This window comes from Suillus subalutaceus, assembly GCF_016647625.1.
Source record: "Suillus subalutaceus strain FC151 chromosome Unknown DFJ58scaffold_67, whole genome shotgun sequence".
In the NCBI taxonomy this organism is placed as follows: domain Eukaryota; kingdom Fungi; phylum Basidiomycota; class Agaricomycetes; order Boletales; family Suillaceae; genus Suillus; species Suillus subalutaceus.
In genome coordinates this window covers 130786-148825 of record NW_024540316.1, presented here as the reverse complement: position 1 = coordinate 148825, position 18040 = coordinate 130786, and the positions used below count along the sequence as shown (strand labels likewise).

General features: G+C 46.2%; 3 protein-coding genes across 3 annotated transcripts; 1 reads left to right on the top strand and 2 right to left on the bottom strand.

Moving 5' to 3' along the window:
• Positions 1 to 617: 617 nt before the first annotated feature.
• On the bottom strand, positions 618 to 2781 carry DFJ58DRAFT_427975 (uncharacterized protein). The gene is made up of 12 exons (XM_041380358.1): positions 2454 to 2781; positions 2300 to 2388; positions 2232 to 2246; positions 2137 to 2175; positions 2047 to 2075; positions 1975 to 1988; positions 1884 to 1919; positions 1653 to 1712; positions 1469 to 1603; positions 1180 to 1411; positions 1068 to 1122; positions 618 to 1008 (listed from the first exon to the last, which is right to left on the bottom strand). Exons 1-12 carry the CDS (start codon positions 2524 to 2526, stop codon positions 805 to 807), a joined length of 981 nt encoding a protein of 326 aa, XP_041242936.1. The 5' UTR covers positions 2527 to 2781; the 3' UTR covers positions 618 to 804.
• A 1316-nt stretch (positions 2782 to 4097) lies between these two features.
• DFJ58DRAFT_886743 (CHAT domain-containing protein) lies at positions 4098 to 5761 on the top strand (the record flags this gene model as incomplete). Its single annotated transcript, XM_041394663.1, has 5 exons — positions 4098 to 4140; positions 4188 to 4313; positions 4370 to 4570; positions 4623 to 4833; positions 4982 to 5761. The coding sequence occupies 5 exons, from the start codon at positions 4098 to 4100 to the stop codon at positions 5697 to 5699; spliced, it is 1299 nt and encodes a 432-aa protein (XP_041242935.1). The 3' UTR covers positions 5700 to 5761.
• Positions 5762 to 13194: 7433 nt separating this feature from the next.
• DFJ58DRAFT_842271 (uncharacterized protein) lies at positions 13195 to 14257 on the bottom strand (the record flags this gene model as incomplete). The annotated part of the gene is made up of 7 exons (XM_041392811.1): positions 13195 to 13247; positions 13305 to 13324; positions 13354 to 13648; positions 13690 to 13751; positions 13840 to 13905; positions 13954 to 14156; positions 14228 to 14257. The coding sequence occupies 7 exons, from the start codon at positions 14255 to 14257 to the stop codon at positions 13195 to 13197; spliced, it is 729 nt and encodes a 242-aa protein (XP_041242934.1).
• Positions 14258 to 18040: the final 3783 nt, after the last annotated feature.

Genomic DNA, 18040 nt, shown 5'->3' with positions numbered 1-18040 from the left:
TGCCAAATATTATCTCAACATCCATGCCACACACGCCGGAAGTTGGTCATATGCATTGGACCAATAAATCAGAATGCATAATGTGTAGGCTGACCGCTCTTCTGTCACGATTAATGATCTTCAGCGCAAGACAATTATTATATTAATGCAAAGCACCAACAAGACGAGCAAATGGATCACAGAGAGGCATCCTACCTTGAATATTTTCCTCGATTGGAATCCTGGTACCCCATGTATCATGACTGAAACGGGGACATATTGAGCCCAGGATATCCACCCCTCTGACCCCGTCCGAGCATCTGAGCCCCATCTCCGCTAGCATAGTCATCATTCCCATGCACCACATATGTATTATATCAAAGTTAATGATGGAATAGAATCATGTATCTTTGGGGGTGCTTATGCAGAGTGGCTTGATGCGTGCAAAGTCACCTGATTCTCGAAAGCCTGTGGGGTTATTTTGATTTCAGGCTGTGCATACCACACACTCACCATTAAGGACCCAGATCTGGCATAGCGTTATCGCAAAATGCACGAATTCTATCACACCCTCTCTGGATTTAAAGTCTTGGCACTTCCAGAACTTACACTGAGTCAAAGCTCTTGAGTTTACAATTCCAGGCTTCTCCATGACTGCATTGTCCTTGGGAGCCCCAAGTCACATCAGCGGGCCCGACTTTTATCAAGATATGACTCGGACATAAATAAGTACCACGATAAAACCTAGAATAGATAAAAACAAATTCTCCCGCTTCCTGCACACTACCCCCCATCGCAAATCAATCATATTGAGCATCTCCTGCGCTACACACTACTGCTAGTTGACACATGGACGCGCTCCTGAAAAGCAACCAAAGTCATAGCGCTTGCCGTATCAGAGTTGGCCACAAGCTCAGCGTAATGTTCTCGAACACCGAGGATCAGGCGTGGTCCCAGTACAAACAATCCCACAAACTGGAATATCTGAGTGACACCAACATAAATCTGAGAGCCCAGGGAATATGGGTCCTATAAAAATGATGAATGATGGTTGCATGCATGTAGAAGTTGGTGACAGCTCGACATACTGCCAAGAACATTGGAGAGAGGTAACTGATCTGGAAGCAAGAGACAGCCAAAAAACTAGCTCACGAAAAACTTCAGCAGAAAAAGAGAACCACATTGACATTATGGGCTCACCTCGCAAAGTAACTCACATGAGTTTTCATTAGCACCATGAAACTGTCACTGAGAACATCTCTTGTTGAGTGTTGTCGCAGTTCATGGAAGTGCTTTACATAAATCCAGACCGCGAGACACAGTACAAGGACCTCCCATACAGTGGCAAGTATCCAAGTCATGGAAATAAAAAATATGGAATCTCCTCGGTAGTCAAACATGCACTGATAGGTGCCGTAGAGAACGAATTCCTCTGGTATTTTACAATGAGCCTCATGCACTTGAAATTTCATACATAATTCAAACTTACCCCCTGAAATCTGCATCATCGTTATTGCGGCCATCACTACACTGGCGATTCTGATGGCCAGAAAGATGACGATGAGAAATATCAGCATCTTTCTTGATTGCTGATATATGACATGTAACCGAGTGATCATGATGACTTGCATGGTCTTTCAGTCAAGTCAATGTCACAGAGGTGTATAGCTCGCCGCCAAGTAATACATTTACAATGTCAGCCATCACATAAAGTCCGTCGCTTACGATAAGGCCTGACAAATCCAGCAGCATTAGTTATCAGCTTCGGAGGATCACAGGCTCAAAACAAACTCACAACTGTGGGAGCTGTTATATTGAACCAGCAAGTTGTTTGAGAATCTCACTCACCCCTGCATAGTAGTTCAATTGTTTGGATGGGAATGGAAGGTATTAGTGTGGAATACTCACTGCATCTGTCATCAAAACTGTCGGAAGACTGACTGTATGATACCGCCTGTCACAAGAAAGAAACAGAATCTATGTGAAGAGACATACTCAAATTGTACATCCTGATTGTGAGAGATGGATGATGAGAGCAACATCAATGGCTTAAACATCTAAATGTACACAGCATATCCTATTCCAACATAGCACACCTAGGATATTCTGAAGTCAGCAAAACTTGGACTTGCTAAACATAAATCACAAGGTACATACAATAAGATAGAGAAAGGTCATCAGGGACCAGCGTTGCCTCTGCCGTGAACAAGTTGTATTTTCACTTCGTTCTTTCAATGTGGGAGTCCGCTCACCCAGATCAGTTCAACCTATAACACAACTCTAAGCAAGTTGGCTCCTCCAGTAATCGGGATTGATGTACCTCTTGTCCAAACATCAGCGCTGAGAAGACCATAAGGATATCAGCGGTTCTTTTATACTTAGTCTTGCTCACCCCAACAGAGGCGGCAACTGCGAAATTGGAATCAAGGTGAATCAAATTATCACCATCATCATGTGGTTGACTCTCCACAAACCTATGAAATAGCTGAAAATAATATTCACATTGATGAGTGGCCACCAACTTGGATCGTTCGAGACTAGGGTCATACTATTAGAGGATGGAGCGAGTGAGCGGGGGATGTATAGTGAAATTTGAGCGATGATATCTGATTGATCGGAGTAAGTGGTTCAGCCTGAATTCCAGTAGAAAGACAATGTGCATCCGGTGATACCGATGGGATGAAGGTAAAAGTTGTTGGTGAGATTGCAAGGCAGTGAGTCGCACATTTGATCATCCTGAAAGATCGGCAGAACCGTTCATGATTTACGCAACCTGCCAGCTGCAGTGCAGTGGTTACATTAGAGCGTATTTGCAATGGTTTGTTTACATGCAAATGTGGAGCCTGTAACTTGCAAACAGTGTCAGAGTCTGAAATTTGTACTTGCATATGCCATATGTTGACATACGTTTGACACAAGGTAAATAGACTCTATCAGCATCAACAACAACACTGGATGTTGCTGCTAGCGTTACAGGCTGTAGGACTAGGGGTGGTCGAGAAGGTTCAAGTAGTAGAGGCCATTGAATTTCGTCGACAGTACAATTGGATTCTCACTATGTATTTCACAGAACATGTAACAGCACGTATTGTAACATGCCGAGATAGCTCCAGAAAAGTCCATTGCATGGGTGGTCTTGTTTGGCCAAGACATTTTGATTTTGGGGGCTGCAAATACGCTCTATTGCCAAAGTGAGATTTGAAATTTGAAAGACGATATGGATGTCATATCTTCAATTAGAGGTTCAACGTAAATTCCAGTACAAAAAACCATTAATGTGGATCCCCTAAGGGATCAAGCTAATTAGCACAGCACAGAATATCGGATCATCACCATGGGTGATTATGGGAAAATGAGACTAACAAAACACTGCAAACATACCCATATAAGCACGGTTGATTTCATTATGTAATTTGTCTTCAACCTGGGAAACAAGTACTCTGGCACATAAAACCTATCTACAGCTGCAGGTTCATTGAACTTCCTGTATGCTAACAAAGGCCACCTTCATCTCGCTCGCTCGGGTGTCCATGCAAGCTGTTGTCTTTGCTTCCACAACACCCCTTGGCATAATCTCAATCAGATTCATATAGAACATATCAGCTTTTCAGTCACAATGCGCGTCATTTTCAGTGGTTTGTATTGTTTGCACTATGAAATACACTAAATTCTATATCATGATTTGCTTTAGCCTTGTGCTAAATGAGTACTACGATGAGAGTAGCAAGGATGCTCTGAGACTCCCATGTGACCATGTCCCCTTCAACTATTGTGCATGATGTGCCGCTTTCGCTGCTGACCGACAATATTAACATTGTCCCACTGATGTAGCTAGTTGGTGATGTAGCACTTGGTTTAACCAAACTAGTGTCTATCGCTTAATGTCAACTCGAGGAGGCGCTTGAAATCACCTGTCCGAGTAGTATCGTCTAACAAGTCCGATGTGCTGGGCAATATCGTGATTTTGTAAAGTCTATAATAACTTTCAAATGTGATTCAAGGACTAATCATCCGTTTCTAGATCATTACGCAAGGTGCATGAATTATCGGTGGAGATCAGAGTATCGTATAAGTTCGGTTGAATGTTAGGCAATGGGGAAGTCGTTGCAAAATTAGAAATGTCATGGGATGAGCTACTCGATCGTGGAGATCAGCCTTTCAGTGAGTAACCTCTTTCTCACTCATGCACATATGCTCACATCCTGTAGACATCTTCTTCCCACCCGTTTGCGGTGTTCACTCTTCCCTCACACTAAAGGCTGTTGTTCTGCATCCTTGCGACAATCAGGATAGTGTACTGCTTGACATGAGTGGCATCAGCCTTTGTGTTGTTGGTTTTTATTGACGGAACACCTTCTGCAGTCCATCGTTGAATGTGACATTGCTTAAGACACGGATACAGGCCATGAACAATTTGTCACATACATGGCAAGCAAGACAGTTTCTCACCTGAACGATGCTGTAGAGCATTTTCAGTTAGTTCTGGACCAATGTCTGGTTGGTCATCCTGACCGGGCAGCGGCTCTCACCAACCTCGCATGGGCCCGTCTCAAAGGCTACATTCAAAAAGACCTTCGCCGTGATCTTCGAGGTTTCTCACGGTCCCTGCTCCCACTTTCATATGAAGACTTTCCTTGAAGCAGCAGCGCGTTATGGCCCAGTCATCATCCTCATTGCAAGCCAATACTCATGCAGTGCCATCATTGTCCCAACGTCAGGAGAGCCCCATCATGTTCGCTTCCCATGTATCACTCTCACACATCTGGAGACGCTCAGGAAGGACTTTGCCAGGGAGATATGGCAAGCATCTTTTATGCACCCGGAGGAGATGAGGAAGAAATTGCAAGCCCTCTTGTGAACACTATGGGATGAGATCATGCTACCCATCATCATCATTCTCCAGCGAGATCTCAGAGTGAAGAGTCGCTTTCGAATCTGGCTGTGTCCAACTGCAGTCTTCACTTCCATTCCTCTCCATGCAGCTCACCCCTTTCGAATGAAGGCAGATGGATGTGGGCGGGAACTATGCCTGGGGGATGTCTATATCTGTTCTTACACGCCAACACTCAGCTCTAATCAGATCTAGACGGATGATGAAGACACATGTGACTCTGTCCTTTGCAGCAATCAAACAAGGTTCACCAGGCGTAGGGCAAGGTGAGGCACTCTTGACTATCGACAGCGAGCTTGAGATCGTTCGCAAGCTTGTCCCCACAATGGCCAACCCCACCACTCTCTCCGGCGACAACACCACAGGAGCAGGTGTGCTCGACACTTTGCAATGCAACACCTGGGTGCACCTCGCTTGTCATGGAAAGCAGGACCGCGAGCCGCCTTACAATTCACGTTTCACTATGAGAAATGAACCTCTCACGCTGTTCGACATCATGGAGAATGACACTCCCCATGCTGAGTTTGCATTCTTGTCAGCATGTCATACTGCCGTTGGCGATGAGAAGATGCCCATCGAGGTCATCCACCTTGCAGCTGGACTCCAATTTTCTGGGTTCAAGAGCGTCATTGGCACTCTGTGGGTGGTCGATGATGCTGTCATGAAACATGTGGTCGAAGCTTTTTATGAAATTTTGTTCAGTAATTTGGAGGACAGTGGTGTCATGGACTGTACGAAAGTGGCCTGGGCACTCAACCGTGCTACAAACGCTGTGAAGACTAAAGTGCCGCTTGAGCAGAGGATGGTTTTCATTCATATTGGTGTGTAGTTCCATGCCGTATTGCTTTGGTCTGTTACTGTTTCACAGGTTGTTTAGATTGCTGTATTTTTTTGTCTGTTCGCAATATCGTCTCCGGGTATGTCACACATCCATCCTTACGCCTCCAGCTCCCTTTTCTGAAGTTGTGATTTTCCTGTGACAGAACGCTTCGCCGGTCCATATCACTTGTTAGGTTGCTTGACATATCTTGCTGTCACGCGCGCAAAGCTGGATCAATGTGTAAGTCCTGTTAAGTGCGCTCGAAGCTTGCAATGACACGTTGGGGATTTTCTGAGATGATCTGGCTCTTCATTCCCTTCTTCACCATACTTGGGGTCTGGGAATTCCTCAAAGGTTCCGAAGACATTGTTGTCACCCACCTCACCTATACCGGGTGCTGATGAAATGGTGTTGAGTATCATCCGCGCCAATGTGCCTATGTACAGCGACAAAGGTCATGAGAGGTAATGGATCCCCTGGTGCCCAGCTACAGTCTTTGATGGAAAAGCCTGAGAAAACATACACCTGAGAGTCACTAACGAATTACAATCACACTTGTCGGAGTCACCAACGCGCAAAATCCAGGTAAGCATTTCAAAACGCCCTACAGTCTGATGTGTGATGAAATAATGGAGGTGGTGGTGTGGAGGTCATACCACGACCCAAGCAATGAGAGCCCTGTGGTTCAAGCCGTGCCAAAACCTATCAATGGTAAAAAAAGCTCGAAGATATACAAAAGAACCTACGCACAAATAGTCGTTTCTGTTTTGTAGTGGGAATAAGTAGAGCTACCTGAATAACTACATCAAATGCATGTTGAGTTTCTCATAGCTTAAGACACAAGAAAAAAGACTCTGGGTGTATCTAATGCGCATGCAGATTTTAGCAGAGTGACTAGAGCGCCCCGGAATTGATCGCATCATCAGTTACTGTGATGATCAAAATGAGTGTTGAGCTAAGGATCATTGCATTAAAAAAACTTACCTGGAGGGAAAAGCAGCTGATGACCATTGTAGATTATCTAGATACCACAGAGGTAACATTGGTGGCTATGCACATGACACGATAAGCACAGCAACCGGACTCTGAGATCTGAGTAGCTGGTCACTGTGGCCAGTTTAGAAGGGTAGCAGGGTTTCCTTCTTTGGCTAGATCATGAGCTTGGATAATAGTAGGTGAAACAAGGATTCAGTGAAGTGCTGCACATAGTACTTACCACCAACACACTGGCAAGCTCAGACAAAGTGAAAGTTTTGTCCTTCATGAGGCTGGGAAAAACTTTCATTTTGATACATTCCGCACGCTGAATCACTGCTTTGCAATTTCGCCAACAACTGCTGCATTGATCCCATAAATAACCCTGGATACATATTCCCTTTTTACTTCAGAATTCATGCTGAAACACTTACTGGGATAAACCAGATATCATCCCTCAACCACTTCAGCGATATAAGTGCTGGATCGTGGTATATCAAGCACAAATGCGATCATTATACATTCACCAAGTTCCCCCGCTCGCTCACTCCCATCCTCTAATAGTATAACCATAGACTCGGACAATTCCAGTTTGTGGCCAATCATCAATGCGAATCTTATTGGCAGCTATTTTGTAGGTTCGTCACGTTCATGGAAAGTCAGCCACATGATGACAGTGACTGACCTTCGCTGCTATTTCGCAGTTGCCACCTCTGTCAGGGTAATGTACGATTGGGGTGAGTAAGACTAAGTATGAAAAGAACACTGACATCATTATGGCATCTCTAGGACTTACATTTGGACAAGAGGTAGGTTGACACCATCACAGGGGTAGCCAATTAGTTTAGCATTGTGTTATAGGTCGAATTAATCTGGGTGAGTGGACTTCCACATCAAAAAACTACATAAAAATACAACTTGTTCATGATGACCTTTTTCTATCGCAGTGTATGTATCTTATGTTTCAATATTTACGCGTAGGAAGTCCAACCTTTGCTGGCTATCCCAGGTGCGCTATGTTGGAATAGGATATGCTGTGTACATTTGGATGCTTAAGCCATTGATGTTGTGCTCATTACCCATCTCTCACAATCAGGATTTACATGCTGGGTATGCATCTTCACATAGACTCTATTTCTTTCTTGTGACAAATGGTATCATACAGTCAATCTTCCAATTTCGCTGACAGATACAGTGAGTATTCCACACTAATACCTTCCATTCCCGTCCAAACAATTGAACTACTATGCAGGAGTGAGTGAGATTTTCAAACAACTTGCTGGTTCAATATAACAACTCCCACAGTTGTGAATTTGTTTTGAGCCTGAGATCCTCCGAAGCTGATAACTAATGCTGCTGGATTTGTCAGGCCATGTCATGTACAATGTGGTTGATTGGATAGGTGATGTTGTAAATGTAATACTGGGTGGTGAGCTATATACCTCTCTGATATTGACTTGACTGAAACATCATGCAAGTCATCATGATTGCTCGGCTATATGCCATGTATCAGTGATCCAAAAAGGTGCTGATATTTCTCGTTGTCATCTTTCTGGCCATCAGAATTGCCAATGTAGTGGTGGGCGCAATATTGGCGATGCAGATCAGGTAAGCTTTAATTATGTATGAAATGTTTAAGTGCTTCAGGCTCATTGACAAGTACCAGAGGAATTGGTTCTCTCTGGCACCTATCAATGCATGATTGGCTATGCGGGAAATTCCGTATCTCTGATTTCCATAACTTGGATACTTGGCACTTTATGGGAGGTCCTTGTACTTTGTCTCACGGTCTGGATTGCTGTAAAGCACTTCCATGAGCTACGACAACACTCAGCAAAAGGTATCGTTTGAGACTGTTTCGTGGTGTTGATGAAAACTCACGTGAGTTACTTTGCGAGGTGAGCTCACAATGTGAATGTGATTCTGTTGTTCTACTGAAGTTTTGCACGTGTTAGTTTTCTGGCCATGTCTTGCTTCCAGATTGGTTTATTCTCTCCAACGCTCTCAGCAGTATGACGATCTGTCACCGACCTCTACATGCGACTATGATTCATTATTTCTATAGGATACAGATTCCCTGGACACTCAGATTTATCTCAGTTTTGCTCAGATATTCTGGTTCGTGCAGTTGTTTGTGCTGGGACCACACCTCATCCTCAGTGTTCGAGAATATCACGCTGAGCTTGTGGCTGACTCTGATGCAGCAACCACTATGATTTCAATTGCTTTTCAGGAGCGCGTCCATGTGTCAACTAGCAGTAGTGTATAGCGCAGGAGATGCTTGATATGATTGATATGATTGATTTACAATGGATGGGTAGTATGCAGGGAGCGGGAGAATTTGTTTTTATTTATTCCAGGTTTTGTCCACTGGGAAATAAAAACAGTTCAGTTCAGTGACAATGGGAGTGATGGCATCAGGAAAACATGAGGATACTTAGTTTCGTTGCACATCAGAAAAATGAATCACATAATTACAGAAAGCAAAGGAAGAATTATACAATCATATCTGTACTCAAGCAAATGCTTGATCATGAAAACCGTCATTGACATCTTTGTCATGAATGGCTGTCTCCACAATTGAAGCGTCATTTGGTTCAGATGTTTAATGTTTAAGGGCGAAAAAAATAACCACAATAAGTATCACAACATAACTTGGAATATAACCACTCCCTACAGACTACCGCCAATTTCAAATCATCTCAGGTATAACCCCGCTCCTGTACTATACACTACTGCTAGTTGCTACATGGACGCGCTCCTGGAAAGCAATTGAAGTCATAGTAGCTGCGGAGTTGGTCACTGCCTTAGCATGGTATTCTCGCAGGCCAAGGATGAGGTGTGGTCCCAGCACGAACATCTGCGCGAATGTGATGATTTGAAAGAAACCAGAATAAAGCCGAGATTCCAGGGAATACATGTTCTATAGAAATCATGATGAATAATGAGCACATGCAGAAGTCGGCAATAGATCAACACACCACTGAGAGCGTTGGAGACAAATAACTGAGTTGAAAACAAGAAACTAAAAAGAAGCTTGAACGTGCAGAACTTCAGCAAAAAACCACATTCATATTATGAACTTACCTCGCAAAGTAACTCATGTGAGTTTTCAGTAACACTGCGAAACAATCTCCGATGATACCACTTGTTGAGTGTCACCGCAGTTCACATAAGTGCTTCACAGTAATCCAGATCGCGAGACACAGTGCAAGGACCTCCCATACAGTGACAAATATCCAAGCCATGGAAATCAAAAGCAGGTCATCTCCCGTGTAGTGAAACTGGCACTGATAGGTGCCAGAGAGAATGAGTTCCTCTAGTATTTGTCAATGAGCCCGGTGTACTTAAACATCTCATACATAATTAAAGCTTGCTCCCTGAAGTCTGCATCATTATTTCGGCCATCACTGCACTGGCGATTCTGGTGGCCAGAAAGATAACAATGAGAAGTATTAGCACCTTTCTGGATTGCTGATACATGGCATGTAACCGAGTAATTATGATGACTTGCATGGTGTTTCAGATAAATTCAATAACATGGAGGTGTATAGCTCACCGCCCAGCATTGCATCTACAACTTCAGCCATTCAGTCAAGTGCGATGCTTATGATACGGCCTGGCAGATTTAATAACAACAGATCTTATCAGCATTGGAGGACCACAGGCTCGAAACAAACTCACAACTATGGGAGTCATTATGTTGAATCAACAAGTTATTTGAGAATCTTACTCACCCCTGCATGGTGGTTCAGTGTTTGGACGGGAATGGAAGGCATCGGTGTGGAATACTCACTGTATCTGTCATCGATATAGATGGAACACTGACTGTATGCCGCCCGTCATAAGAAAGAAACAGAGTCTATGTGAGGATACATACACATGGTGTACATCCTGATTGTGAGAGATGGGTGATGAGCACAACACCAATGACTTAAACATCCAAACATACACACCATATCCTATTCCAGCATAGCGTACCTAGGACATTTTGAAGTCAGATTAGCAAAACTTAGACTTGCTAAGCGTAAACATTAAAACATAAGGTACATACACTGAGATAGAGAAAGGTCATTAGGGACCAGCATTGCTTCTGCCATGAACAAGTTGTATTTTCCTGTCATTCTTTGGATGCAGGAGTCCGCTCACCCAGATCAGTTCAACCTATAACACAATTATAATCCAGTTCGCTGCACCAGTAATGGATCGACCTAATACCTCTTGTGTGAACATGAGTGCTGGAAATACTATAAGGATACCAACAGATCTTTTATACTCAGTTTTGCTCACCCCAATCATACATTAACCCAACAGAGGCGGCAACTGCGAAATCAGGGTCAAGGTGAATTGAATAATCACTGTCATCATGCGGCTGACTCTCCACAAACCTGTAAAATAGCTGAAAATGATACTCCCATTGATGATTGGCCACCAACTGGGATCATTTGAGACTAGGGTCATACTGTTAGAGGATGGGACTGGGATTATAATTTGAAAGGTAATATCTGATCGATCAAAGTAAGAATTTCAGCCTGACTTCCAGTCTAGAAAGACAATGTCGCAGGATAGTACCGATGAGATAGTATTTAAAAGTAGCAGTTGTTGGAGCAGTGACTCACGCGGAATGATCAGAAAACTGTTCGTGACCACTGCAGTGCATCTTTGAAGTATTCTTAGCTTGGCCTTGGCCAACACAGGTTTGAATGGAGCCCAAATTGACACATGATACGAGCAGAATCCACAACCTTTCCTATGTACATGCTAATTAGTACAGCCGTCATCATGCCTTCATCCCCAGTGGCCAACTCATCCACAGCTCCTGATGTCGTGACTCCACTGCGATCACATCAGCCATTTTGTGTTTTCTTAACCGTTTTTCACATGCCAAAGCCACTGAATCTGAGCGCAAGTCTATCATCAGTGAATTCATGAGTCCTTTAGATTGTAGCCATGTGAACTATAGAAGAATACAATTCTGCTCCTGCTACATATAACTATTTATACTGCGAGAAATTGAGTCGTCGGTGTGGTGTTCAAACTCGGACTAGCCTCGCAGAACCCCATTTCACTATAGGAGTCAAGCAGCCTAGAGGTCCACATCGCATCCATACACCACTTCCTTGCAAAGCCTTGACTCACTTGACTCATCCATGTCGCACCGGTCTATGTCCAACTCGGCTGATATGGATCCATGGTCTCGGTCTCTCGCAGAAGAGCCAGGGTTGTCTAAACCGTCCCTTGCTCGTCGGATCGGCCATCACGCACCTCGGCCGACCATTCCGTCCCATCGGTACTGAATCCTCCCATGTCCTGCCCATGTCCACCTATCTCCATTGGTGCATTTTAAGCTTATTTTACCATTACTGAACAAACAGCAGGCGTTATTACATGTATTCCCATGGCCGCAGCACTCGTGAGCCTTATTACATATTGACCCGAGTACCTCGCGTTTCGCTACTACTCTTGCCTGTGCGATCCCGGACGTTCACGCAGTTAGATAAATAGGACTCAATTTTCGTATTATCCCTTACTTCCCTTCCTCGGACATACCTGGTACCGTTGTAGGAGTCACCTTAGTTAATCTTTGATTGTGCAATTGATCCCCCTTGCTTTTATCATCGGACGTGCCTTGACCGCTCTAAGTGCACTCTATCTAAGGTTTCTTTACCTAGGCCTTGTGAGATCTGGACCGCTACCGGTAGTCTTACGTCGGCAACCCATACCTAGTCATACCTCATCATACCTAGTTATAACTAGACTCTCCTTACCTTGGCCCAGACTTACCTGTCACTCATCGGCATCGGACTCCTCACCTTGCATTGGTATCTTGCATTGGTGTCCCTCATCAGCATCTCGCATCAGGTGTACCATCGGTATCCCATATCACGTCAGATATTCTCGGACTTGGACCTTCAGTCGGTCGGAACATCTAAGGTCTTAGATCTTAGTTTCTTCCTTTCTCTTCCCTCGCACTATTAGAAGGAAGTGCTTCAATAGCAGTCCCCTTGGGTCGATGTACTGCACTCACACCCATTAGGATTTAGTAAGTTAGTTAGTATATCTAGCTAACTACTATTTCTTTCACCACATCAGTACATGGTCATGGATGCCTGCAAATGTAGACTACAATGAAGAGTTTGTGACAAGATCATGACATTGGTTCATCATGCCCGGTGAGGGATAGTAGAGTATTTACCTTAACCTTGCTGGGTAATCTCGTTTTCTGTTATCGGTGTTTTGAGTTGTAGGGCTATCAAAGACTTTGTCATGGAAAGCTGCATTAGAACTAGTCATCGAGTGTAAATAAGCATAGGAGTTTGTAGTTTGAGAGATTGCATCATCAGCGTAATTATGTCCCACTTGTTGAGTAGTCTCCTTCTCCTTCTGCAGTCTCATTATTCCTCATGAGTGTTTTGAACTACCAGGCTATTTATACTACAACAATTTGAGCTCTCAGCATATGGCCATAGATGCCTGCAAATGTAGACTATGATGAGGGAGTTCATACAAAGTTCGTTACACTGCACAATTACAGCTTGTAGACGATGGTTGATACTTGTGTACTAGTCTCCTCAAGCTGACCTAAAGACTTGTCAATAAGGTTGTGAATCCAGAGACCAGAGAAAGGGAAAGACGCACCACCCCAAAGGCAATGGAACCTGTTAATCAGGTAGCCCCAAAGTCTTACATAGGCCAGGCCCTCGGGCGCCTGGATAGGAAAAGGTCAGATGACGGGTACGATTCATTGTCTAGCTCAGAATCGAGCTCGTCCAGCTCGTCAAGCTCGAGTGATGGATGAAGCCGAAAGCTGAGACCTAAGAAATCCGCTAAGAGACGCTCTAAGAGCAAGAAAATGACCTTGAAACCAATAGCACCCAGGGTGCCCAAAAAGGACCCACCGGCAAGGGACTGAGTCCCAAAGAGCAGGAGCACCGTCAGACTGAGGGTAGATGTTTCATCTGCGGAGAGTTGGGGCATGTGTCCTGTCAGTGCCCAAAGAACACCTTCATGAAGTCAGACTTACCAAACAAACCACCCGGCCTTCCCAGCTTTGGGATCCATGTTCCCCAGGATGATCCAGAGCAGCTGAGACAGTGGGCGGAGGAGACCAAAACCCAAGCCTTAATGTTCTTAGGGTCAGTAGGCCTCTTCATGGAGGAAGGGTGTGACACACCTTTGAGTGACGAGGTAAGCAACCACATCGAGACGGCTGAGGACGTCGATAACAACATATTCTGCCCTAGCCAAAGGTTAAGAGACCCGATTGCTCGAAGAGCTGAGGACTTACTGATGGGCATCAAGTACCACGGCGATGACAAAGGACATCATGAGATAGTGTGGGATGACCCCGACCACTTTCATGTCTATTGAATAGAACACGAGCAGTACTACGTGCGGGACTATCACTACCAAGGCTGGTGGGCCGAAAACATGACAGTCCCACTGGCAGATATCAAGTGTCCGGAATATTGAATCGACAAGGCCTATTGGCTGCATTGAGGGTGTCAGCACTGGCCAAAGCGCAACATGAGACAGCTATGGCAAAGGGAACGACGACGCACCCACAAGAAACCTCCCATGGGGAAACCCATTGAGGAGAGACTCGAATGGTGGTTACAGGAGTATGTGGATCCCACTGACGAAGATTGGGGACCACGAGCCGGGCAGCGTTTCACCTGTACTCGCATCAGTGACCAGCAGTATGAAATCCAAGATCACATGCTTGCCTTTGTGGTGTTGGTATCCCGTTCGACGGTACGAACTTGGCACTGGCACCCCATATGGTGGTATCGGCACCAGGTACGCTGTGCTTCGTTGCAGCTGCACAACAATCTGCTGACAAGAGACGACGGCCACTACGAGAGCCTTGCTGAGTTGCTCACTGAGCTGGATGCACCTTTGCACCCTCTCGACAGGGCATTGAGCAGGGTGCTTGAAACCTGTCGCCTTGCCCAAAACTGCGAGGCCACGACAACCCTTTGTGAAGTTAGTGCATTTGGGGTCCAAATACCTCGGGGAACTTACCCGGTGCTGCAATGCAACACCTCAGTCACCTGTGACTTCCGGCGGGCGATTCCAAAACCCATCATTGTCGTAGTTCACATCAACGGACATCCTGCACGAGCCCTGATAGATACTGGGTTGTTAGCTGACTTTATGTCCCTGACCACTGCTGAGCAGGTCAAATGCAAACTCACCGCATTAGAAAAACCTCTAACTATCCAGCTCGCTGTCCAAGGCTCCCGATCAAAGGTGAACTATGGGACCCAGGTCCAGTTCCAGTACCAGGACGCTGACTACCGGCACTACTTTGACATCATTAACCTGCAAAACTATGATTTAATACTTGGAACTCTGTTCCTCTACCAACATAGTGTGACCGTCGGATTTCACTCACCTAGAGTTGTCCTGGGGAGCATGGACCCGCTTCCACTCAAGGGTAGTGGAGTCACCACCTTGGAGTCCAGGGCTGTGGATGTCTTCGAAGACCAGATTGAGAAAATGCGAGCTTACTTGTTAGAGCGTCCACTGTGTACCAAAGCTGCGGACACGAGCTTACCTCCATTACGCGCCATAAACCACACTATACCCCTCATTGACAAGAGTAAGGTATACCCTTGGCGGCCCTCACATTGCCCTGAGCCCATGAGACCGCAATGGGCTGAGAAATGGCGAGCTTACCTGGCCTCAGGAAGATGGCAGATGACTAGTGCGGGGAACACTGGTCCCCATGCTCTTCATCTGCAAACCAGGAACGGACCGTCTGCAAACAGTTGTTGACCTCTGTGAGCGAAACACAAACACATGTAAACTGACGTCACCCTTACCTGACATGGAGGGAATCCTCCGTCGGGTTGCACGAAAGCCGTACTGTTCCTTGATGGACGGCCAGGACGCCTATGAACAAATCTGGGTGGTCCCTGAGCACGTACCTCGTACTGCTATGACCACCCCAGATGGCAACATGGTTAGTCATGTCTTACAGCAGGGCGACTGCAACGCTCCTGCCACCTACCAAGCAGTAATGAATTACCTATTTGGCGAGTATATTGGCATCTTCATGGATGTGTACCTCGATAATATTATCATCTATTCAGACACACTAGCTGAGCACATCGAGCACATCCAGAAAATTGTGCAAATACTGGAGCGTGAGCAGCTCTTCCTGAGTGAGAAAAAACTCAAATTCCTGCAGCCAGAGATGTGTATCCTGGGACGAATTGTCAGTAACGACGGGATCCACATGGACCCTGACAAGGTGGACAATGTCCTGAAGTGGAAGACACCCACCAACCGAGATCTGTGCCATGGCTTCATAGGAGCTGTTGGCTACCTGGCTGACGACATCCATTGGGTCAGGATCCCTCTGGGAGTACTATCTGCAGTCTGCGGGGACACCGTGCCCTTTCGATGGGACGAGACAGAACAGCGTGCCTTTGACAAAGTCAAACGATATGTCGAGGCATGCTCATTACATAGCAGGGTGCCACTCACCTATATGCCTAACCATCTGCAGGTCTGGATGATGACAGATGCGTGCCCCACCGGCATTGGGGCGTCATTGCCCAGGGTACCAACTGGTGTGAGGCTAAGGTGGTCGCATTCTATTCAGCCAAGTTGAGCACAGCACAACGCAATTACCCTGTCCATGAGCAGGAACTCTTGGCCGGCGTAGAAACGATGCTGTGGCACCACGATATCCTGCAGGGCTGTCCCTTCATATGGCTGACCGACCATAAGAGTTTGACCCACCTGTTAAACCAGAAGAACCTGTCTGGACGTCAGGCCAGGTGGATGGAGAAACTCGGGGAGTTTGACTTCACCATGGAATACCTCCCGGGTGCCCACAACATCCTCCCTAACGCCCTGTCCTGCATGTATGACTTCGATGCTCCAGGGACAGTCAGGGCAATGAGCGAATACATTGCCAATGATGGGGACACCCCTCCTGTGGATGCCACGGACCTCGTGAGTATGCCTGTGCTGGTGGGCGAAGAGGCCAAACACGCTGTGCCTCATCGTAGTTCTTGGATCGCTGGGAAGGTCATGGCAGCCACCACCGACTGCCACCAGACACCTAACCTGGTGGTCAACGCCCACCAGGCACCTCACCTGAAACCGGGTGCCCGTCAGGCGCCTAAGACGCCCAAAGTCACACCTGCCCACTGGGCGCCCGGACGTCTTCCTGCATCTGAACAGTGGCCTGCTCATAAGGCAGCAGCTGCGGAAAGGGACCAAGCATCCTGGGACATTCTGAACAAAGCCGCAGAGGCATTAGATCAGCAGATGGTGACAGTTACAAACAGAGAGGCTGCGCCTAAACGGACCCGACAGCCAGTGACACCAGCTGAGACAGGGCGTCCGGAAACTAGCAAAGAGCTCGCTAGACGGATGAAGGACCGCTTCGTGTTGCATGGTCCTCGTGCGAGCCCTACCTCCCCTGCACCACAAATGGAAGGGGGGGGGTGCAAGAAGCCGAAGCAGAGAATGAGAACGCTGAAGCCAAAGCCAAGGCCCAGAACGGGAATGAGGAGACTCAACAGATCCCAGCAACATACCTGCATGAAACCGGGCTGTTAGATCAAATGAGGCATCAGTACCACAAAGACCCTATGTTCAGGAAAATCCTAGACTCACCTAAGGAATTCAGAAACTTTGTGATCAGAGACGGTCTCATTGACGTCAAACTGAAAGACAGAACAGCACTCTGCATACCTGACATTAAGGTTGGAGACCAACGACTTGTGGACGTCATCATTGACCAGGCCCACTCCCTGTTGGCCCACCTTGGTGCAGACAAAACATTGTCGTATCTCCGGGAACACGTCTGGTGGAAGACAATGGTCCCTGAAGTACAGGCCTTCTGCAGGTCCTGCAAAACCTGCCTACGCAGTGAGTCATCAAACCAAAGACCAATGGGTCTCTTGAACTCACTATTGGTCCCGTCCCAACCATGGGAGGCCATTGGGGTCGACGTTATGGGACCTCTACCCCCATCCAAGGACTGAAATGGAGAATACGATTCGATAACTGTCATTATTGATTTGTTAACGGCAATGGTGCACCTGGTACCAAGCAGGACGACTTACAATGCGAAGGAGATCGCTGAGCTCATGTTCGTGGAGGTCTACAAGTACCACGGTATCCCTAAAGCCATCATTAGCGACTGGGATGTCTTATTCACCAGCAACTTCTGGACTCACCTCAACAAGCTTATCGGCATCCAGATAAAGATGTCCAGCGCTTACCACCCCCAAACAGATGGAGCGACCGAACGAGCGAACCATACAATCAGACAGATGCTCAAGTCTTGCATCGGCCCCAACCAGAAGGATTGGGTAGCCAGGTTGCCAGCTATCGAATTCGTGATTAAC